This window comes from Halichoerus grypus, chromosome 6 (assembly GCF_964656455.1).
Source record: "Halichoerus grypus chromosome 6, mHalGry1.hap1.1, whole genome shotgun sequence".
NCBI lineage: Eukaryota > Metazoa > Chordata > Mammalia > Carnivora > Phocidae > Halichoerus > Halichoerus grypus.
The window spans coordinates 117,261,181-117,279,650 of record NC_135717.1 but is presented as its reverse complement, the minus strand read 5'-3'; the positions used below and the strand labels follow the sequence as shown (position 1 = coordinate 117,279,650).

At 41.1% G+C, this 18,470-nt stretch overlaps 1 protein-coding gene across 4 annotated transcripts in view; it reads left to right on the top strand.

The window, feature by feature from the left end:
• Nucleotides 1-16,261, top strand: part of SLC11A2 (solute carrier family 11 member 2) — a 37,207-nt gene extending 20,946 nt beyond the window's left edge. For 3 of the 4 annotated variants that reach the window (XM_036098908.2, XM_078075972.1, XM_036098910.2), the window contains exons 9-17: nucleotides 692-847; nucleotides 1,509-1,667; nucleotides 2,464-2,550; nucleotides 3,301-3,420; nucleotides 4,489-4,638; nucleotides 6,041-6,114; nucleotides 6,705-6,858; nucleotides 9,047-9,100; nucleotides 14,983-16,261. In XM_036098908.2, the coding sequence (XP_035954801.2) occupies nucleotides 692-847; nucleotides 1,509-1,667; nucleotides 2,464-2,550; nucleotides 3,301-3,420; nucleotides 4,489-4,638; nucleotides 6,041-6,114; nucleotides 6,705-6,858; nucleotides 9,047-9,100; nucleotides 14,983-15,060 (1,032 nt within the window). In that variant the 3' untranslated portion in view covers nucleotides 15,061-16,261. The remainder of the gene's footprint in view (nucleotides 1-691; nucleotides 848-1,508; nucleotides 1,668-2,463; nucleotides 2,551-3,300; nucleotides 3,421-4,488; nucleotides 4,639-6,040; nucleotides 6,115-6,704; nucleotides 6,859-9,046; nucleotides 9,101-14,982) is intronic. The other variant, XM_078075973.1, reaches the window with a different exon arrangement.
• The last annotated feature ends 2,209 nt before the right edge of the window (nucleotides 16,262-18,470 follow it).

Below are 18,470 nucleotides of genomic sequence, written 5' to 3'. Positions count from 1 at the left end.
CAAGAGAAATGCTGAACCAGGAAAAAGTATGTATGAGAAGTATTTATGAATGAGTCTCAGCATACATTAGTGGCAAACATAAGTGATTTTTAGATAAACATAGGTGAATAGAGGCATAAGTATGGATAATCAAGAATTGACTATATTCTTTTTTTTTTTTTTTTAAGATTTTATTTATTTATTTGACAGAGACAGCGAGAGAGGGAACACAAGCAGGGGAGTGGGAGAGGGAGAAGCAGGCTTCCCGCGGAGCAGGGAGCCTGATGCGGGGCTCGATCCCAGGACCCTGGGATCATGACCTGAGCCGAAGGCAGACTCTTAACGACTGAGCCACCCAGGCGCCCCAAGAATTGACTATATTCTTGGGTCTGTCTCATAGGAGTTGTTGTGAAGCTAATATCAATGAGGCCCTTAGCAGCCATCTAATTCTTTAGAATATAAATGACATTCTCCACACATCTACTTTGTATATCTAAAATATGATGTAAAATATTTGGATATCCCAGTCCTGAATTCTCAGACCTGGAAGCAAGTCCCTCATACTGCTTGGTTTTCTGATGGTTCTACGTTCCTCATTATTCTAGGTGGTTGTTGAAGAGAGTGTTGTAAGGAGCAATGGATGCTGAGTGTTTCCTAGTACTATGTTACACCCCTGGTCTCACATTCTAATAGCTGTTATGTTGGTGTGTAGTATGTTACAGTGAAACCCAACCAGAGCCAGGTACTCAAGGGCATGTTCCTGCCATCCTGTTCAGGCTGTCACACCCCACAGGTCGAGCAGGCTGTGGGCATCGTGGGAGCAGTCATCATGCCACACAATATGTACTTGCATTCTGCCTTAGTCAAGGTGAGCATGGCCCTTATATCCGTGTCATCCAGATAGTTCATGTTTCCTTTAGTTGCAGGGGACACTAGTTTAAAAGCATTAGAGCCCTAAAGGAGTGAAAGGTTTTTCCACGGTTGGATGTTTATAAATTTTACACACTCAGACTCTGTTTTTGTCGCAAAGGTGGCCAGAAATAAGTGACCCCACGGAGAAACTGGGACTAAAATTCTTCATAATAGGTCCAAAAGTACACCAGATCTCTTGTGTTTAAATCCCAAAAGACTGAGTGACCTTGAGGAGATGAGGAGTAAAGAGCCCAACCAAGGTTTAATCAGTCAGTCTTATACAGTAGTTTCCTGGAAGATTTCAGAGACCTTTATAATTAAGGTTGTTAGGACTGAAAATCAGGTTGTTTTTGTATGTCAGTGGTTCTTCTAGCCACAATAACTGAGAGCTCAGTAGTACATAGTCATCATTTCCTGTTTGGGGAACGTGCAGTGTTGTCAGAGGGTCATGAAGTCCTTACTCACTTAATGAACTGGGATGTAAGTAAGTTTTCTCACATTTCTTATGGTCCGTTGTTTGCCCTCTAAATCTTTCAGCTAACTCCAAACTCATGAAATGTTACTAGGAATCTTGTTCTAACTAATCAAAAAATGACTACTGGTGTTTATCTCTCTAGTCCAGACAGGTAAACCGAGCCAATAAGCAGGAAGTTCGAGAAGCTAATAAGTACTTTTTCATTGAATCCTGCATTGCACTCTTTGTTTCCTTCATCATCAACGTCTTTGTTGTCTCAGTCTTTGCCGAAGCATTTTTTGAAAAAACCAACGACCAGGTGGTGAGTAAGCCAGGGTCATGAGTGGTAGTGAATGTGAGGGTAGTGAAGGCCGGAATGGGGTAGGCAAAATAACAGTGACTTGGAGCTCAGGGAAAACAGATCTCCAGCCTCAGGGCTGCCCCCTCATCACTGCACTAGTTGGAGTCTAGGGTCTGGGGGCAGACCAAGCCTAGATCCATGTTTCCCAGCTATTGGCTCAGAAGGGAGTTTGCCTCAGAATAAAGGTTGCCTTACGCTGTTGTGTTTGTGGCTTCATGTCTCTTTGGCTCTTTGTCATCCCTCTGTTTCCTGTTTATCAACCGCCAGCCTGCTTGCCAGTCCTGCCATTTGGAGGTGAGGACAGGTAGGGAGGAGTCAACAAACAGAAAGCAGAAACTGGCTAAGATATACTCTTTTGCATTTTGAATTCTCTATCATCTTGATTCCTGATTGCCTATCTATAGGACCTCTGACTCCTCGTTCTGCTTTGACTAAGGAGTCCTCTCATATTTCTTAAGGGCCCTTTCTTCCTGCCATCACTTAAAGCCAGCCAGCAATCACATATTACCATGTACACTCTTAACTCAGTAAATGTTTTTGATGGCATGAGGGTATAGAAGGATTATGGAAGAAGACCACAAGTGCTTTTGCTGCCAGTCCCTGCTCCCGTTACAACCTGTATCCAGTGTCTTACCTTCAGCCTGTGTCTCCTAGATAACTTGAATGTAACCTGTAGTTTGTGATCTGCAGGAGAACTCTTCTGGTCTGGTCCTTGCCTCAAAAATAAAAGTTGCCCCTAAACTGCTTTGCGTTCCAGGTTGCAGTCTGTAGAAATAACAGTAGTCCCCACACTCACCTTTTTCCTGACGATAACTCGACACTGACTGTGGACATCTACAAAGGGGTAAGCCTTTTCAGATTTGTGATCACTACTCCTGAATCAGTATTCTTGGCATAGTGTCTGATCTTTCCTGTGGGTTCACTTCAGAGCTGAACCTATCTTCTCTGGAGTGTCATTTATTTCAGAGGTCTAGATGCCAGACAAGCATTTCTGGATTACATGAGAGGGAATAGAGGATCAGCTGAAAGAAGAACTGTATTCCCAGAGTTATGTTGATATTATATTGTTTTATAGGATGTTAATTGGGGGAGACTAAAGAAAGTACTCCTAGTAAAGTACTCTTCATTGGGATCTCTCAGTCCTTTTTATGCTGGTTATGTTATGAACCTCCCAAGAGTAGAATACATAATTTATGTAGTATTTCCCGAATGTATTTGACCTTTCTCTTCACTCCTGTTACTACCTTCCAGAATAGTGTGTTAAGTAATATAATTTGGGAAATGTTGTGTAGACTTACTTACTTTTTTTTTTTTTTTAACATATTTAAGATATAAGTTGAGGATGAAGGCTTTAGGAACTTGGAGAAAAGACTAAGCAGAGGAATGAAGGAATATCCAGCAAAATTTAGGTTGAAGGCCTCTAAAATGAGGTCAGGTCCTGAGTCTAGCTTCTGGGGAGTAGCGCCCAGCACAGTACTTGGTGTAGGTTGGTACATAGTAAAAGAAGAGGGAGAAATGTTGCAGAGAAATTCTGTTTTGATCATTGTCTAAGCAGATCATTGACACAAACATCTTTCTCTCTTGCTTCTCCCAGGGTGTTGTACTGGGATGTTACTTTGGGCCGGCTGCACTCTACATCTGGGCAGTGGGGATCCTGGCTGCAGGACAGAGCTCCACCATGACAGGAACTTATTCTGGCCAGTTTGTCATGGAGGTGTGTGCTGTTTTGACTGGTATAGATTAGAGGAAGAAAACGTTGATTGCCCTTTTGTTACTTCTTCTTCTTCTTTTTTTTTATTTTTTTATTGTTATGTTAATTCCCATACATTACATCATTAGTTTTAGATATAGTGTTCCATGATTCATTGTTTGTGCATATCACCCAGTGCTCCATGCAGAACGTGCCCTCCCCAATACCCATCACCAGGCTAACCCATCCTCCCACCCCCCTCCCCTCTAGAACCCTCAGTTTGTTTTTCAGAGTCCATCGTCTCTCATGGTTCTTCTCCACCTCCGATTTCCCCCCCTTCATTCTTCCCCTCCTGCTACATTCTTCTTCTTCTTTTTTTCTTTCTTAACATATATTGCATTATTTGTTTCAGAGGTACAGATCTGAGATTCAACAGTCTTGCACAATTCACAGCGCTTACCAGAGCACTTACCCTCCCCAGTGTCCATCACCCAGTCACCCCATCCCTCCCACCCCACCCCCCACTCCAGCAACCCTCAGTTTGTTTCCTGAGATTAAGAATTCCTCATATCAGTGAGGTCATATGATACATGTCTTTCTCTGTTTGACTTATTTCACTCAGCATAATACCCTCCAGTTCCATCCACGTCGTTGCAAATGGCAAGATCTCATTCCTTTTGATGGCTGCATAATATTCCATTGTATATATATATCACATCTTCTTTATCCATTCATCTGTCGATGGACATCTTGGCTCTTTCCACAGTTTGGCTATTGTGGACATTGCTGCTATAAACATCGGGGTACACGTACCCTTTCGGATCCCTACTTTTGTATCTTTGGGGTAAATACCCAGTAGTGCAATTGCTGGATCATATGGTAGCTCTATTTTCAACTTTTTGAGGAATCTCCATACTGTTTTCCAAAGTGGCTGTACCAGCTTGCATTCCCACCAACAGTGTAGGAGGGTTCCCCTTTCTCTGCCCTTTTGTTACTTCTTAATCCCATGTTTCTAGGGTCTTCCTGAACCTCCCCAAACCTTTCTTTGTTTCCTGTTCTAGGCATTCATCCTGCTTCTGTGTTTTCTTCCAGGGATTCCTGAACCTAAAATGGTCACGCTTTGCCCGAGTGATTTTCACCCGCTCTATTGCCATCATCCCTACTCTGCTTGTTGCTATCTTCCAGGATGTAGAGCATCTAACAGGGATGAATGACTTCCTGAATGTTCTGCAGAGCTTACAGGTGAGGAGGGAGCTGGGGAAACTCCCATCCCATTTATTTTTTATTTTATTTTATTTTATTTTTAAAGATTTTATTTATTTTTCAACAGAGAGAGAGACAGCGAGAGAGGGAACACAAGCAGGGGGAGTGGGAGAGGGAGAAGCAGGCTTCCTGCCGAGCAGGGAATCCGATGCGGGACTCGATCCCAGGACCCTGGGATCATGACCTGAGCCGAAGGCAGACGCTTAACGACTGAGCCAACCAGGCACCCACTCCCATCCCTTTTAATCAGGCAGCATTATGTATTGCCTGTAGGTACCAAGCCTGTAGTGCTGGGTGCTGGGGAAAATTCAGAGGAAAAAAGAGGCACAGTCTCAGTCTGCAGTAAATGTATGGAATCCCTGGTATCGAAAAAGCTTTTAGAAATGGTTTGGTTTATAAAAGCGTGTTGAGGGGCGCCTGGGTGGCTCAGTCGGTTAAGCATCTGCCTTCAGCTCAGGTCATGATCCCAGGGTCCTGGGATGGAGCCCTGTGTTGAGCCCCGCATCGGGCTTCCTGCTTAGTGGGGAGCCTGCTTCTCCCTTTGCCTCTGCCTGCAGCTCCCCTGCTTGTGCTCTCTCTCTATCTCTCTGTCCAATAAATAAATGACATCTTTTAAAAAAGGGGCGCTTGGGTGGCTCAGTTGGTTAAGCATCTGGCTCGGCTCGGTTTGTGATCCCAGGGTCCTGGTATCGAGCCCTGCGTCAGGCTCCTTGCTCAGTGGGGAGCCTCCTCCCTCTGCCTGCTGCTACCCCTGCTTGTGTTCTTTCTCTCTCTCTCTAGTGGTCTCTCAAATAAATAATATCTTAAAAGAAAAAAAAATCTTAAAAAAAAAAAAAAGCCTGGGGCACCTGGGTGGCTCAGTCATTAAGCGTCTGCCTTCGGCTCAGGTCATGATCCCCCGGGTCCTGGGATCGAGCCCCACATCAGGCTCCCTGCTTGGCGGGAAGCCTGCTTCTCCCTCTCCCATTCCCCCTGCTTGTGTCCCTCTCTCGCTGTCTATCAAATAAATAAATAAAATCTTTAAATAAAATAAAAGCCCGTTGAATGGGAATTATCTGCTATAATTACATATAGAGTATAAAATTACTGTTTTTAATCCAAGCAAACATTAAATAACATAGGACACTGCTAGGTCCTATTGAGGTTAAAAAGGCAAGGCAGATATGAATGTTTATAAAGACACAGGATCAGAATCAATGCTAAGTTAATGATGGCTCTACAGGTTTCAGCATAAGGCGTGAGCATCTTGGGATGATAGGAATAATTTCTCATGGGGTGGATGAGGCAGGATGTGTGTTTCCCTTGTGCTAACAGTGCTGCTCTTGGGGATAATACAAGGATTTCCAGTAGCCCCATCTGATCCTCATTCTTTCTTTTCCAGCTTCCCTTTGCTCTGATACCCATCCTCACGTTTACGAGCTTGCGGCCAGTTATGAATGACTTTGCCAATGGAATGTGAGTGTACTTCTCTCAGTTCCCCAAAAATATGTGGGGGAAGCATGTCTTCATTGAATAGGCCAGTCAGAAAATGAGTCATGTAGGGGAACCACATGTTTTGAGAGGTGAATGCTGGAGCTGCCCCTCAGTCTTTGGCTCAGAGAACAAAGACTGTGAATGTGGTAAAGAAGGCACACACGTTTTTCATTTCTAGCAGGAGAAAGTTCCGCTCTTAGGGCTTTAATTCTTCAGCTTCAGTCACTGAAGTGTTAAGCACCTTAATTCCATGTTAAATGATCTTAATGAGAAAACCATAAACAAATACCTTTTATATACATCTTGAAAGGGTATGGGGTTTTTGAAATTGTTTGTTGCATCTCTAGGTACTCAGGACTTGTTGCATTTCTAGGGAGTTAAATATTAAGGATTATCTGAGAGTATTTTCCCCCCTCTTTCTCCCTATTGGTGTCTTACTTGGGACATAGAACAATTTTCAGTTCATTTTGAGATGCCTCTTACTCCTGTCCTGTCTACCCCACCGGACAGTGTCCTTTTCTGCTTTTGAATGGGTTGGATTGTTCCACCAGTGACTGATGATTCTTTTACAGAGGCTGGAGGATTGCAGGCGGGATATTGGTCCTTATCGTCTGTTCCATCAACATGTACTTTGTCCTGGTTTATGTCCAGGAACTCGGGCATGTGGCACTGTATGTAGTAGCTGCTGTGGTCAGTGTGGCTTATCTGAGCTTTGTGTTTTACCTGGTAAGTCAATTCAGGAGGGGCAGAGGTGTAGGTATCAGAGATGGTAGTGATGGGGCTTATTAACACCAAAATGAAAGGACCCAAAAGAGCACATAGCAATCTTTTTTTTTTAAAGCACATAGCAATCCTATCTCCAGGTTAATGAGACAGTTTACATGAAATTAAATCACCTGTGGTTAAACGGTATTTTTAACCCATAAGATTTATTTTGATACTTAAGAGCTGTCATGTCACTTCTGTCTGGTTTCCATTCTTTTTTTTTTTTTTAAAGATTTTATTTATTTATTTGAGACAGAGAGAATGAGAGAGAGAGAGAGAGCACATGAGGGGGTGAGGGTCATAGGGAGAAGCAGGCTCCCTGCCGAGCAGGGAGCCCGATGCGGGACTTGATCCAGGGACTCCAGGATCATGACCTGAGCCGAAGGCAGTCGCTTAACCAACTGAGCCACCCAGGCTCCCTGGTTTCCATTCTTAATAATTCCTGATAAGAGGGGCACCTGGGTGGCTCAGTCAGTTAGGCATCTGCCTTTGGCTCAGGTCATGATCTCAGGGTTCTGGGATTAAGCCTCATTTCAGGCTCCCTGCTCAGTGGGGAGTCTGCTTCTCCCTCTCCCTCTGCCCGCTCATGCTTGTGCTCGCTCCCTCTCAAATAAATAAATAAATAACTTAAAAAAAATTCCTGATAAGAGAGTCTAGTGTGTTTGAGGAATTAAAAGAACAGTATAGAAAAGTAGGGAGTGGCACAAGATTTTAATAGCTGTCTACTGAAGAAAGAATAGTGATATTCTCTCATTGAATTACTCTAGAGTTATTTAAAAATGATGGTTATAAAATCATAGCTACACAGAAAATGAATGCAGAATAATGTATTCCAAGATAATAATTTTTTTTTTTTTAAATCGGGTAAATTATGTAAAAAATGGTGATAGTAGTTGTGTTAGGATGTTTCCTTGATGGATATATTCTTTTGTTTATTTTCCAAATCTTCTGTAACATTACTTATAGTAATGGAAAATAGTTCTAGCAACAAAAACAACAAATGCTCCTCCCTGTTCTGTACAGATTTCTCTGAAAAAATGCATGTGTGCAGGGTTAGGGACAGCAGAATTTATACCATACATGCTGCAGAGAATGGTTAAGGATGGAGGCTGGAGACCTGCTGATCTTTTTAGCTCTTACCTAGTCCCCATGCCAGTAGATTGAGAAAATCACTTTAGTGACTATTGAAAAATTATGTCCTGGATTTATTTATTTTTTCTTCTTTCTTCCCCAGTAAACCTTGAGCACTCTAGGGTTATGCTGAACCTATATTCTAGGGATTTACTCCAAGGAAACCCAAGTAACTGAACATGTCCTTGACAGGAATTATTTTAAAAATTCACTATAGAAGTTAAGGGAATCCTTCCTTCCTACAAATTAGCTATGAAGAGACTGAGTTGTCCTCAGTCACCCTGAGACTGTCAAGGTTGTTGAAGGCCCATTTTTAGGCTGAGGACTGATCCAGGGTCGGTTACTGCTGTTAAGCCCCAAAACACGTATTTCATAGAGCAGTTTGGGATACTATCCCAGTTGTATTGGTCTGTCGGTCATTACCTCCACCTCTGCCTACATCATGAGAGGAATGGGGTAGGACTGAAGAAAAATGGTCTTCAGGGAACTCCCAGTTGGCAAAAGAAACGAACGACAAACACAAAGCAGCAGGAACTGGCAACTCGATACTGAAAATAGTATGAAGAAACTTTGTTGAGGAAGGCAGATTCCAGGATGTCTTGAAGGGGGTATGGGGTTGGGAGAATGACTTGTGCAACCTGGGTGGTAGGAGATGAGCAGAGCTAGATAGATGTTCAAGGAAGAGAGCAGGGGGGCACCTGGGTGGCTCAGTCAGTTGAGTGTCTGCCTTTGGCTCAGGTCATGATCCCAGGGTCCTGGGATTGAGTCCTGCATCAGGCTCCTTGCTCAGTAGGGAGCCTACTTCTCCCTCTCCCTGCCTGTCGCCCTGTTCGTGCTCTCTCGCTCTCTCTCTACCCCCTTCCTCTCTCTCTCTCTCTCTTTGACAAAGAAAGAAAGAAATCTTAAAAAAAAAAGGGAAGAGAGCAGTTTGCATCTGAGCAGTGCAGTGTGAGCCGTCATGATGGGAAGAGGGATCTGCAGAGAGGTTGGTGAATGATGACCATACTTTATCTTTCAGGGTTGGCAATGTTTGATTGCATTGGGCATGTCCTTCCTGGACTGTGGGCACACGGTAAGCATCTCTAAAGTCCTGCTGACCGGAGAAGCCACTGGTGGCTATACTAAGTAAATACTGGATCGGTCTGGCTGTCTTCCACAAGTATAGCCATCAGAGCCAGTGTGTTTCTGTGGTTTACTGTGTGAACATAGCCGAAAGTATGTGCTGTTGCACAGGCTGCATTTAAGACTCAACTCTTTGTTGGGGAAGACTTTGTTTCAATATATGTTTGAAAGATGGAATTTTTTTTTTCTTCCTGACCTTCTAACCTGGGAACTAGATTAGATAGGATCTTTGAAAAGCTGACATCTGCTGCTATCATTCCAACACAAACTCGTAAGTAGCTGCCCAAGGGCCAGCTTGTTTTATCCTTTTGAGAGATAATCCTATATGCATGCTTCTTAACCAGGCTATGTGTTAAAAAAAAAAAAAAAAACATATTTGAGAAATATAATAAAGTTCTCATAAGATAAATTACAGGATGGGTATGCAGGTTTTGTTTATAAAAAGATAAAAGGCTGAGAAAAACTTTTCTTCCTACGCATACCCTGTTAGTTATTTTGATTATAAAAAAATAAAATCTCAACGAAACTGGTTTCATCCATATTAAATATAAAATTATGAAACATCTCCCTCTTTCAGGTTCAGGATTCTTTTAACTTATTTCCACTTTAAATTTTTTGGTGGAAGTTAAGAGGGATGAGAAAGGATAAAGCCGGTGCTAAACAAATAGCAAAGCTGACATGTAGGTGGTGGTTATTAATCACCTTGGAAAATCACTGAGCAGATTTTCCTGAGATCGAAAGCTTATCAGGATTTTCTTTTGAGTCCTGATTTTCTTAACTTTCATGTTAGTACAGAGCTTTCCTGATGATATTTACTCTTGAGCACATAGAGTTGTAAAACCTTCACCTTCCTCATTCAGGAGGTTGGTTATAGAAAAAGATGGTAGCATTTATGAACTGACATGAGATTTTGGAATGAGAAGAGACTTTAAAGGAAAGAAGAGCCATCTGTTTTATTCCTAAAAGACACCTCCTACCAGAATTGTCATGGTTTTCCGAAGCATGCCCAAGACAACTTGCAAGGCAATCTCAGGAGCTGTGGACCTAACCGTTGCAAAGCTCTTTCTCTCTCTCAGCAAGTCAGTAGGAACCACTGTGATTGAAAAGTTCTCTCAGCAAGGTTGCATTGGGCTACCTCTCTTCAGCCATTCCCTCAGAGGGAAAAACTTTGAGACCAGATGGTGGAGCTCTGGAGTCAGAGGACATGGGTCCCTTCAGCATGAAGCTGCTGCTCTTCAGCCACTGCGACATTTTTACATGTGGAGCCTGAGATTATGTGATTATATCCAGTCAAATCACATTTGTCTGGTGGAGATAAATAATCAAGTCTGTTATAGCCATTGACTTGATGAGAACAGTAATGGCAATGGCATTGAAGGACTTCTCATTTTGGGGGCTTTCCTTCTAGAGTCCCAGTTGATTGACATTCTCTATTCATCTGAGCCCCTAAATGCATTATTGCTGATATTTTGCACACAGTCAAGAGTACAGATTGGATGGATTGTCTTTCAAAAGGCATTAAGGATAAACTGCTGTGTATCACTGACCATACCTTATCTTAGCCCCTCAAGTAATATAGCACAGGATCATGAAAGATAAATTTCCCTCACTGTTTGTCCTCACATCTGCCCCTCTCCATGTCATAATTCCCCAAACTGGTCATAAGGGCACTCTGAAGATACTAGGGACTGACATCTTCATCTCTCATCTGGCTGGACTAGGTGAAGGCAAAATTGACAAGAAAAATTTTTTGTAAAGACAGTACAATAACACTTAACAACCTTTGCCCTGAGTCTGGGTAGGTCCAGTCAGTCTCAGATTCACAATATTTAGAAGTTCAGGTAAAGCTGCTTATTTTCTTTTAAAAGTTTTGCTTATGACTTAAGATGATGGAAAATTTCTTCCCAGTTAAATGGTATTTTATATGTGTGGTGTTTGACAGTGTTAAAAATACTCCTATACTGTATTCCATTTGATCCTGTCAGAACGAAAGTACACTTCAACCAGTACTCTGGGTGCAATAAACAATGCTGTGAAGTCTCCCAGTGCCAGCATGTGGTGTTTGTGCCGAATGTTAAGGGTATACAGTTGTACTTTATGTAAAGTGGTCCTTGTTCTCCATAAATGTGACATGAAGTAATTGTGCTGTTACAGCACACTGCGAGTTAATGGATGGGGAAGAGCTGTAGTTTGGCTCCTGTGAGGTCCTACTAGTGGTATTACAAGTGGTTACAACTGAGCTGTTTGTGCCCATTTAACAGTATGTAAACTTGGTTTGTAATTAAAAATTTTTCCTTTTCCTGTTTGGTTTCCTGGGTATTTTTTTAACCTTGAAAATACTTCCGGGGATGCCTGGGTGGCTCAGTCGGTTAAGTGTCTGCCTTCGGCTCAGGTCATGATCCAAAGGTCCTGAGACCAAGCCCAGCATCGGGCTCCTTGCTCAGCAGGGAGCCTGCCGCTCCTCATACTTGCACTTGCGCGCTCTCTCTGACAAATAACTAATAAAAATAAAATCTTAAAAAGAAAAGAAAATATTTCCAAAATACTGCAGCATCAGCCACCACCTAGATGACATTTTAAGCCCACATTGTTAGTGATTCTTTTAAAAGGATGGAGGTGTAAATAGGTTTAGTCCCGAGAAGACTTGATGAACTGCAGACCCCAAACACTAATACCAGTTTACCCACTTAGTCAAATAGTTTTGCTGTTGCTAAAGGTCACATCATTGCCATATTTAAACTCGGAAAAAATTGTTATTCTGCCTTTCTTTGCTCTAAGCTGAACATTTTTCTATCTGTAGTCTTGTTTCACCACTGAAGTATGCTTTTATATTCCGTATGTGCTGCCAATAAAAAGTATGAGTATTTGAAAAGAAAAACCAAAATTGCTTAGCTTAAAAATTGAAAGCATTTTGGCAGAACTGATATAAATGGAAATATTGTCACCATGTAATAAAACAAAGCTCAGGCATAGTAAACTACAGGCCCTGTCACCATACAAATGACAGGAAAGTCAGCACTTCATTTATCCCAAGGTTGTCACTAGAACTTCATTTTCCCTTTCTCTGTTGTGTCTTACAGGAGCCAAATACTGTAACAGGACAGAAGTAATATGAGAATTCCCTTCTCGGTGTTGTCCTCCCTCATTTAGCTCTCCCTTCTTAATCTGGGTTTAATTTCAGAACTAAAATAAGATGTAACAATTTGAAGATCCTGATTTGAGACATTTCTTTTAGCTCCGCCCTCTGGAATGCTTCTTTATTGGATAGGACCAATGAATCTAAATGTATCAGCTTCTCTTGGCACCTTAGTTTATGAGTGTTAAAAACGGCTAACACTGACTACTATGTGCTAGTCCTGGTCTGAGCACTCCTATGACCTCATTTACTTGTTATAACAAGGGGATCAGCCTCTCTATAGATGAGGCGATTGAAAGGCCAAAAAGTAACTTCCCCACATCACATCGCTGGTAAATAGGCAATTGGCGTTTCAACTTGAATAGCTTAACTCCAGGGCCCACATTGTCATTACCAAACCATCCTATATAATACATAGTACACGTTTCATGCAAGGTTAAGACACCAAGCTGGGTGTTTGGCAGAACCAGGAACACATCAAAGCATTTGCGTGATGCTCTGATTATAGAGTATGTTTTAGCTCACAAGTTGCCAACTGGTAAACTAATTTTGTTTGGCCTGTGCTAAATTTGAAACAACTTTGAATGCTTTTGGGTAAGCATTTGTCTGCCAGATGAACAGGGCAGGTCCCTCTGTGATCCTACCCCAGTGGTAGCTAAGAAATATTAAGCTTACTCATTTGCACTACTTCTCTGCCCCTGACAGTATTTAGCCTATTCCTGTGTCATTTCTCAGTGTCTCAGACAAACTTCAACAAGGAGGTTCTGTCTAGTAAGTCATCTATGAGTGACTGGGGATCACAGGACTAATAATGCAACCCTTGCCTACTACATAATGAGGAAGCCCACCACCTCAGCTCTTGTGAAAAGGCTGCAGTGAATTTATAGTGTATCTGACAATCGCTCTTGGTTATGAGACGTAAGACCTGAAGTGAATAAGGAGGCTTGTCTGAAGAGTTGTCTCTGCCCCAAAGCTAGTGTTAGTCACTGTTCTTAGAATAGTTTTATCTTGGGCTTCATCTGGGGTCATCTTCACATAGCCATCACAAGCCTGTGAGGTATACGGGGCAATTTGTAATATGTTAAAAAGTTACATTTGTTGAAGACTAACAGCACATTAATGTACTCAGCATTTTCAAATGTAGCATTTATTCCCATTTTACAAATAAGTAGGATAAGGCTCCAAAAGGGTACATGAACTTGCTCAAGGTCACAGGAAGTGGCAGAGTTCGAGCTTGAAACCAATTCTGGTGCCTTTTCTACTATACTATAATAGGGATATTCTCCTTCTATGGATTTATAGTCTACATTCTACATTAACTCATAGGCTATTGATGTCAAGGGGTGATGACATTCCTAAAGCCCTAAGTAATAACAGTAGGGCTAAAATGAGATTCAGTGATTGTCTCACGGTGTATGCAGAGGAGAGAAAAGGAGTAAAGTACAGCTTCACAGATCCCAACACAAACCATAGGGATTCAGGAAAAAAAAAGGTGGGGCACCTGGCTGACTCAGTCAGTTAAGCAATCAACTCTTGATCTCATCTCAGGTCTCGATCTCGGTCATGAGTGCAAGCCTGGTGCTGGGCTCTGTTCTGGGTTGTGGAGCCTACTTCAAAACAGAATAAACCATAGGGATTCAGGTTCCCAGGAAGGCGGTCTGGCACTGTTTTAAAAGCAGTCCAAGCGATTCCAATTCAGCCTGACAAACATTTGAGACCCATAGGTCATTTCCCTCCCTCAGCGCTTTTTTTTTTTTTTTTTTAATGAAAGGCTTTTCTCTGCTCAGGTGCCAAAAGATCATGAGACCTAGATAATACAGCTCAGGATTTAGACTGAGCTCAGGATTTAGAATTACTATTTAATTCTAATAATTTAGAATTAGTATTCTAATATTTATTTTAATTATTTAGAATTTATTTGATTTCTAAAACAGTACTAGAATACAAAAGCACTCAGTGTGTTGGCTCTCAATGTCCTTATCAGAAGTAGCCATCCTGGGGTGTCCAGTTGCCTCAGTCAGTTAAGCGGCTCAGGTCATGATCCTGGGGTCCTGGGATCCAGCCCCAGAGTCCGACTTGGAGTCCTGGCTTCCTGCTCAGTGGGGAGCCTGCTTCTCCCTCTTCCTCTGCCCCTCCCCCTGCTTGTGCTCTCTCTTTCTGTCAAATAAATAAAATCTTAAAAAAAAAAAATGCAGCCAAGTGTATCACAAGAATAGTCAAAGTGCAAGTTTTGCTGAGGGCATTTGGCACTATCACAGCTCCCAGTTATTAACTCATAGGCTATTTCAGCTCCGTTATTATTTTATGTGCCATAAACGATTCATGTATCTGTAAGCTATTTCTTTTCTGAAAGAAAAATCAATATAGCTGTACTGAATAAAGGCCTCTATTGATGTGCTGATTATAGGTCCTACATGCCAGTTACAATATTTAAATACTTGCAAATCAGGGGGTGCCTGGGTGGCTCAGTCGGTTGAGTGTCTGCCTTCTGCTAGGTTTGTGGTCCCAGGGTCCTGGGATCGAGTCCCACATCGGGCTCCCTGCTCAGCGGGAAGCCTCCTTCTCCCTCTGCCTGCCACTTCCCCTGCTTGTGCTCTTTCTCTCTGTCAAATAAATAAAATCTTTTGACAATAAATACATAAATAAACAAATACTTGCAAATCAGTCTAACCCTTTTCCATTTTTTTTGTCCTTAGTACCGTCTGGGATTGACAGCTCAGCCTGAACTCTACCTTCTGAACACCGTGGATGCTGACTCACTTGTGTCTAGCTGACTGACAGCCTGAGACACTGTATAAGAACCACTTTGTCTTAATCCTTTTGTGCCAGGTGTCCTGTTAACATATCTCTGTTAGTTCAGAGGTGAGTTTTGTTCAGATTTTGAACAAAAGGCAAAGATTTCCTCGTGGGAAGGGTGTTAAAAGCTGACAGCTGTAATTGTAGGACAGAGACCCACCCACCTCAACAGTCCTACAATAGCCAGAGTTAAATGATTGGCCTATCATGGCTACACACCCCTATGGGCTTGTGTCTTGACTTCTGGCATTTATAAAATATATATGTGTATATATTTATGTAAACCTGAACATATCCATTTGGGTAGAGTTTTAAGGTTATATAAAATTGATAGGTCTTATTTTTTTTAAAGATAGTATTCAGATAAATCAGATATTTGTTTTATCTGGGTCACAAGTGAGAAAGGAGAGGGAGTAATGCTCTTTTTCAGAATGATCTGGTCAAATTAACTTACCTTTTTTAAAGTGAAACTTGACTATGGCCAGTTAAATTCCATCGGTCGGTTTTAATTGACCAGACCTTTATCAACTACTTCATATCAGCACATCATTTCTAAGGAAGACATTTCTTCTTTTCAAGCAGTCATATTTGGTCCTGGTCATTGGTGTGCTTTGTAATTAGAATTCTCTCTATTGCTTTTCTTGAAGTCTTGTCAGAGGTATGATGGTATTTTCCAAAGAGCCTAATATCTTGTAATAAGTTCAGAAACAATGCTCTAACCAATGATCAGTCTTCCATGTGACATTGTAACTCAGCCCATTCTAGCATTCAGGTTTTAGGTATAAAAAGAAGAAACTTCTAACATTTAATTTTGTAAAGACCTAATAGAAGATGATGGAGGTATTTGTTTTCTTTCTAATGTTTGTAGAGTTCTACCAAGTCTTTTCTTCCCATTTTCCCCATTAAAACTCCAAACACTATTTCTAGGTCCAAAATCTATTTCCAGGAATGGCTAATATTTCTAATGTTGAATTTCCCTGAATGCTGAGCATTTTACTTTAAGATATTTATACCAAGTAATATGAGATTAGAACCAGACTAGGACTTAGACGACTAGTTCTCATGTCATAAACTGCCTGCCTGCATGTGGGTTATAGACGCTTTTTGACCCCTTTTCTTAACTGGGACTTTTTTCCGTAAGATTTTTATAATAAAAATGTTAATACTTAAAAATGGAAAGATTTTGCATAATTATTTGATGGAAAAGGAGATTTTCAACACGGGGCTCACATTCCTGCATGGAGTTACAGCTGGCTGGAGTGAGTGGTAGCTGTCCATCTCCATGGACTATGCTGCAGGGCGGCACACGCTCCCATTTCCTTCTAGCCGCAGAGGCATGCGTTTGCAAACACTGAAGCTTTCGTATGACTTTGAGCATCATTTTTCTCTTTCAGCTTAAAAGGTAAATATCTGTCTTATTTTAAAATTTAGTGCTTTTCAGTAAGACGTTTGTTGTTGTTAAATCCAGACATTTTCATTTATAAAGACTTGGCCCTCTAAGTGGCAAGTTTTCTAAGATGATACTTTAAAATTTTCTCATTTCTACGTCGGGGGCCCTTGAAACTTCTGGTAAGAGTAGCATCCTTACAATGTAGTTTAGCATCCTTCTGATCTTAAAATTAAACTGAATTAGCATCAATTAACAGCTTTCACTTGAAAAAGAGATTTTTAAAATGAGTTTCAGTATTGTAGATTCTTTATACACAGATAGCAACTCTAGATGGACCAATTTGGATTTTCCTCCCTTCTTGGGCAATTAAGTTTCTCAGTTTCATTACTAGAGAGTGTTAGGAGAAAGAAAAAAAAAAAAAAGGTTAAAAAATTCTGTTTTGCCACTCCTAAAAAGTTGAGGTGCTTGGTTAAACAGAGACTAAATACTTGGGGGATTCTTTAACTCATCTCCCTCCTTTAGCTATATGTTACTAGGAAGAGACTGGAGTTTACAAAAGTTTCTAAGTATATCCGTCAGGTCATATAATTCCTGTAATCAAAAAATTTGATCACCTGAGTCATGCTAAAACCAGGAGAAGAGAGTGATTTCTAAAGAGTGAGTCTTGGGTACACTTCTTTTCTAAGTTAAGAACATTTAATCATTCTCTAATTTATGTACAAATCTAGATTTCTTTTCTTTTCCTTTTTTTTTTTTTTTTAGTTTTATTTATTTATTTGACAGAGAGAGAGCACAAGCAGGGGGAGTGGGAGAGGGAGAAGCAGACCCCCCGCTGAGCAGGGAGCCTGATGCGGGACTTGATCCCAGGACCCTGGGATCATGAGCTGAAGGCAGACACTTAACCGACTGAGCCACCCAGGCGCCCCCTTAAGTCTGTTTTTAGTGCACAGTATATATTGAGAGAGTAGAATCTTCCCAGTAGCCTGATGAGAAATACCTTTTCATTGTGTAATCAACTTGAAGGGTGACATTTCTATGCCAGCTGTTCTCAGTTTTGCTGACCTCCATGGAGCATATTTGACCCAGCTGCTGGACTATGTAGTGGAATAAAGCAGTTGGATTCTTTCCTTGCCTATTTTCCAAAGAGGACGGTGTTGACCAAAATAGGTATACTTGTTGGTGGCACTAGAAGAGCCTTCTGATAGGTAAATGACAATTTCAAAAATTATTACCGGTGCCAATGGAGAGAAGTGTATATAATACACAGAATAGTGGGCTAATATCTGGAATGCAGACATATTTTCAGATATTCTTACATCTTTTTCTTTCCCAAATACTAGACTTTACCTTCCTGTCAGATTAACCCACCACTAAAGAAGACCTCAAGGAAAAGGAAATAACTACCACAGATCATTTTATAGTACATTCTTGATTTTATTTCAGTGAATATTTTTTCATTTGTTTTTTTCCCAGGCTTGGAGTCTTAGGGGAGTAAATTGGAGTCACAGCAGTTAGGACTTCAACAAAGTCTAGTTAATTTTTTAGAACCTTAGGGCAGTTATAGAGGAGTTTGAGGTCACAGGTATAGTTAACATTTAATGTCTACTTTGGTTTCTAGTGTCATACCAGACTAACTCCTTTCACCCCCACAATTGCCATCTGGGGGAAAGGGATTTTTTTTTAGCAATTTACCTTTGTGATCCTAGAAATACTGTCAAGAAGTATAAAAATGAATACACAGATATATTAAAATGTTAAACATTGATGTTTGTGGCAAAATAGTCAAGTTTTTAGATTAGAGTGAGGTGCACAGTGGTAAACCAAATTTTAATAACAGCATGACCATTCTCCTCTGATACAATTGTTTCCCATTCTCAAAAGGAATTTATGAAAGCTCTAATTACCTTGCCCTATATGGAGAGAATTAAGTGATGAATAGAGTATCACATTTAATATGGATATAGATAATTTTTCTGTAGCCACTATTATAAGTCCTAA